The 5384-nt window shown below is 30.2% G+C and overlaps 1 protein-coding gene across 2 annotated transcripts; it reads left to right on the top strand.

Annotated features, from left to right (window-relative positions):
* Positions 1-326: 326 nt before the first annotated feature.
* Positions 327-5075, top strand: LOC129877740 (protein LIGHT-DEPENDENT SHORT HYPOCOTYLS 10-like). 2 transcript variants are annotated; one of them, XM_055953268.1, is made up of 2 exons: positions 327-1062; positions 2015-2645. In XM_055953268.1, the coding sequence occupies exon 1, from the start codon at positions 519-521 to the stop codon at positions 1050-1052; it is 534 nt and encodes a 177-aa protein (XP_055809243.1). In that variant the 5' UTR covers positions 327-518; the 3' UTR covers positions 1053-1062; positions 2015-2645. The 2 variants fall into 2 exon arrangements, with proteins under 2 accessions (XP_055809243.1, XP_055809242.1); XM_055953267.1 differs by lacking the exon at positions 2015-2645 and adding an exon at positions 4678-5075 and having other exon boundaries at positions 330-1062.
* The last annotated feature ends 309 nt before the right edge of the window (positions 5076-5384 follow it).

Genomic DNA, 5384 nt, shown 5'->3' with positions numbered 1-5384 from the left:
TCCTACAAAGCGATTACCAAAAATGGAAATACAACTAGAGTAATAAAATGGGATCAATAATAAGTCACTGTCCTTTTTATTATAAAATAAAAATTAAAGATACTAATTGAGATCACAATTTTGGCAATTAGTGATTAGTAGATAATGTTGACAAAATTACATAACAATAATTGTAGATTAGTAGAAAACGTATAGGTAATGACTTAACTATATATTTTAATTAGTGAGTGTAAATATTTTTGATCGACTAATCAAATGCATAATTTAGCCAAATATAAAAAAGAAGGGGCTAATTACAATGTATGAGGAAAAAGGAGCAGCTAAGAAAGCAACTCACGTGGCCCGTTATTTCTTGTCATCATCTCAATTGGTCCAATTGATGTGATTTCAACAATTTCATCATCCCTCCCATTTTCACCTTATTTTTTCCTTCAACTTTTTTGTGTATCACTCAATTACACTTGACACAAATTTGATCAAATCTTAATCTATTTTCCCCCCCTCAATTTCCTCTAGCCATGTCAAGTAGTGATATTAGGGGCAAAGATTTGGCTGACGGATCGTCAAGATCCCCCGGTCGTGATCAACCACCTAGTCGATATGAGTCTCAAAAACGACGTGATTGGAACACTTTCAATCACTACTTAAAGAATCAAAGGCCACCAATCCCCTTGCCCCATTGCAATAGCAACCACGTCCTAGAGTTCCTCCGGTACCTAGACCAGTTTGGAAAGACCAAAGTTCACTTACAGGGTTGTATGTTCTACGGACAACCCGACCCGCCAGCTCCCTGCACTTGTCCTTTAAGACAAGCTTGGGGGAGCCTAGATGCTCTCATAGGCAGGCTTAGAGCTGCCTATGAAGAGAATGGTGGGTCAAGTGAGACAAACCCATTCGCGAGCGTCGCGATTCGGGTTTTTCTTAGGGAAGTGAAGGAGTGTCAAGCTAAGGCACGTGGCATTGCTTATAAGAAGAAACAGAAGAAGTTGGCCGATAGCCCAAGTAAGGGAGATGATGATTCAAGTTCTGCAGGATTCCTCACATTTTCTTGATGATAAAATGGTAAATTCTTTCACAATGCTTTTACTACTTCACTAAATTGTTAATTTGTCAGCTTGATCGCTTGTCTTACATATATATATATATATGAGAAGTAAGATATAGATATATGTGTTTATTTTTTATAAATTGAAATTGTAAAAAGATTTTTTACACTATTAATTAATAAGTGTAGGTAAAACATTCAAATAGTAACTCAAAAAAATATAACGAATAAATTGTGCGTTATACATGAGCATGTTAAAATATAATAATAGTATGCAAAATATTTACACTCTTCATTCTCCAATATAATGTATATAATTATGTTAGATTCTAAAGATCAAGTCAGATTCTAAAGATCTTCCTTCAAATGAAGTGAGGATGAACTTCATTCGGAGTATATTCATCACTCTAGATCTAAGTGTTCATAAGAATGGTTCTACGGGGCGGATTTATAGTTAAAAATTATGATTTCAGCAGAATTCAATTAATAGTTTTGACCTAAATTTTATATTTATATTAAAAAATTATTCAATTAATAAATAATTTATCTAGAATTCATTAAAAAAAGAAGTTATAATCTAAAATTCATAAACTCAAAATCTTGAATCCGTGTCCTGTTGAATTGGTTTCTTCAATCTCCAAATGATGAAAAAGAAATTTTAAAACCTGATGAGAAAAGTAGATACTGAAATTCACTAACAAAGTAACAACACTCAAACCCTAGAAATAAATGTTAGTGGATATTAAACTGCAAAAACTATATTTCTTGATATCTTGGGGGTACTCAAATCTTTACTTCTACTTGTTTCATAATAAAAATTACATATATTTGGTTCAAATATTAGTAAATAAAAAATATATATTTTTAATCGCTTAAATTTTTAGATGAGATTATTACACAATTCAATACTATAACGGAAGCTACTTGGAAAGTTCTTGCTGAACTTTTTCTAAAAAAAAATTCTTCCAGTGTTTGCTATATATTGTCTCTGGAGCCGCATAACGCCCGTTTAAGAGGTAAACGTTTTCTATAAGTATTTTTTCAATTTTTAATTTTTAGTTATTGATGGATGAATCTTATCGACGGTCAGCTTTTTGGAACTTAAAACGTGACAAAACAAAAATAAAAAGGAATTTGACACATGTTGAAGTATGAAAAAACCTCAAAGATCAATAATTTAGCCCTTTATAATTTCCTTACTTTCTACCATGAATAAAGTTGTCTGCAGTAAGCAATTCCCAGATATTTGGTACTTTATGTTTGGTACTTTATCTGGGGTCCGATTGATTTGTATTTAGGTCGAGAAGTTTTTTTTTTTTAAGGTAGAAAATTTCTATCAAAGGCGGCTCTCTTTTTTAGGCTCAAATTTGAGAGCTTAGGCTAGACTTACCATCCCGTCACAATTTTTGATGATATTAATTGCTACACATAATCATTTGAGGTACTATATATACGGTTTTGCATCTTTTATTGGAGTATTCTTGAATAAACTTACGATCTTAAATATGTTATAATAGTTATGTGAAAAGTACCATCTTAAACATGTCAACTCATGCATTTGTATGGCTAAAAGAATTTGGGGATCATTAAGAGTAAAAATAGAAAAGTTTAAGTTAATTATTTTCAAATTTAGAAAAATGTGACATTCTTTTCTAAACAAACTAATAAAGATATAATATGGGATGGACATGGCAATATTCTATTTGATTGCATTTTAATTTTCTATAACATGTTATTTATTATGTTATATATTATCAAATTAGATTTTTTATAGGGAGTTACCTATTATATATTATATATTGATCATCTTAACCTTATTGTCTGAAAAATTTATACTCCATGTGTGCATACAAATTAAATCATAGATATAAAGTTATGAATCAATGTGTTTCCTGTTCACCCTGCATTTTTTGAAGGGATAATTATTAAATCACTCGACCATCTCGTTTACAAAACATATATATATATAGTGTAGGCAGTATATATTTTGTATTATATAATATATATTTTGATGATATTAATAAACTAGTTGATCGGACGATATATCTGTAACTTTCCTTCTCTTTATGGGAAAGGGGACATTTTTCATAAGATTTTCAACATTTGAGATATTTCATGTACGAGAAACCATATAGATATTTAAACAATTGTTTACTTATCTTAGTATCAAATTAATAAACCAATCTCACATTAATGAGCACTTAAAAATTCATCAATTGAAGGGCAAATTTTGAAATTTTGCATCTGCATTATAATGTTTAAATTGTCCTTTGGCAACTTTACAAGATTGCTTTCTGTCTATATTGGATCTTGTGGGGTATCATACTTATTCACTTCTTTGTCAGATTGTTCTATATTTTTTTTTCATTAAAAAATATATGTATTGCATCCATAATTGGTATGTTTTTATCTTTTGGGTGTGTGTAATAACAATAACTAGGTAGGTCACGGTTCAGCCGTGAAAGTAAACGTTAACGTTTGTATTAGGGCACCGGCATGGGTTGAGCAGTGGTGAGACTGTTTCATCCTTAATCAGAGGTCTCGAGTTTGAGTTTTGGGTATGAAGAAAATCTTGTTGGAAGCGTCATCCCCAAATGGGCCCGCAGTGCACTATCTAGATTTAGTTGGAGCTCCACGAGCTCCGAACACCGATTGAGAAATCAAAAAAATAATGATATTTGTATTAGGGCATATACTCTTTGGGGTCTCTGAACCTTGTGTGAATGTGAAATATTTTGTGTATCGAGTTGCTTTTGTCAATTATGACAGGATATAGAGGGAATTATCACCAAAGGTTATATAATAGTCTAAGTTGTGTTGTATTTGTTTGAATAAAGAAGAAAAATGTCAAAATTGTGGACATTTGGTGGTGGAAGTCAAGAAAGAAAGACTAATTGCTTTCACACATTTTATCAAATATGGTGGCATAAATGTGTTCATAAGCACCGACCATTACTCTAAATTGCCTATAAATAGGCATCTCTATCATGAACACAACATCACCAAAAATTTAATTCTTTGTATGCTACAGGAGAGGTTTAGAGATAATTCTCTTGAAGATCTCCTTGGGAATATTATTTTAGGAATTGGGGTGTGTGAGAAATATTGTGTATTATATGGTTGTAACAATTTTCATATAGTAAATATTTTTCTTGATGGTCCGTGGTTTTTCCCGCATTGGGTTTTCACGTTAAATTTTGTGTTATTGTTATTCTCTTTAAATTTCTCTGTTATTATTTTTTGCTTAAAGGTGATCCGGAAAAGACGAAAATTAGTTGATGTTTTTTTCCCAACAATTTGCTACTGTAAATAGCTAATTCTAGAGTATTTCAAGATTATTAATCAACATATTGTAAAGAGGCTAACTTGTATATATCATTTAGATGATTTAATAATGTAAAATATATTGTTTTTATATAGATTATTTATATAACTTGAACTCTTTATTATTAGAGTTGAGGTTCATGATGAGTACATCATCAATGTAGAATTTTTTGCACTATAGTAACCTAAAAATTAAAATAATATTTATTATAATGATGAATTATTAATGATATAAAAACTCTTTATACTGTCGATCTAACTTAAATTTTTATTTTTACTAATATAATATAATTATATTTCATGAGCAGGATTTTGCATGGTTATACAGAAGGGACTTTGCTACATAGAAGTGGAAGAATTTTATTGCCAATTAAAAGTCACCATTAGCAATTATCAAAGGAATTTTATTCCTTCTAAAATTACTTTTACTTTATTTCTTTTTTTCGAATCCCAAGATAATCCACAGTCGCTATAGCTTCTACCACAGTTTCTGCCTTTTAGGTGAGTCTTTTGTGCGTACTGGATAAATTCCTTATTGTACAATAACCTGCAAATCATATAAGAGATGTAAATCGTATTAGACAAGTCCTATATGACAGACTCAACTATAGAGACCTTCCGCATATTTTAAGATGTTTGTGCATTCTAAACTCTTTTATACAAGTGATTTTTTTTTCTATTTACCAAGCCAATTCCATGGCATTTTGGATTTAAATCCAGTGTGTTCCACAAGTGAAATTTTGAAAAGGTGGAATATATGCAGATTTTATCTCTATTTTTTGAGTAGAAAAGTATTTTTGTTAGACCTTTGATTAAAAAAAGCGTTTTTTAAAACATGTTTGAAAAATCAAGAGAATTAGTTGGTAGTTTATTCTCTTTAATTAGAAATAACTTAACATTAATTAATACTCTTAGTCTAAATTTCATTTTGACTATTTAAACGTTCCCAAAGTTGATTCAAGAAACGAAAGAGAAGAGGTAAAATGATATATACGACGATAATAAAAATAATATA

This window comes from Solanum dulcamara, chromosome 12 (genome assembly GCF_947179165.1).
Source record: "Solanum dulcamara chromosome 12, daSolDulc1.2, whole genome shotgun sequence".
NCBI classification, from domain to species: Eukaryota; Viridiplantae; Streptophyta; class Magnoliopsida; order Solanales; family Solanaceae; genus Solanum; species Solanum dulcamara.
This window is presented reverse-complemented; position numbering and strand designations above follow the sequence as displayed.

Excerpts from the sequence above, each read along its gene's own strand:
- LOC129877740 (XM_055953267.1), top strand. The coding sequence starts at position 519 with ATGTCAAGTAGTGATATTAGGGGCAAAGATTTGGCTGACGGATCGTCA.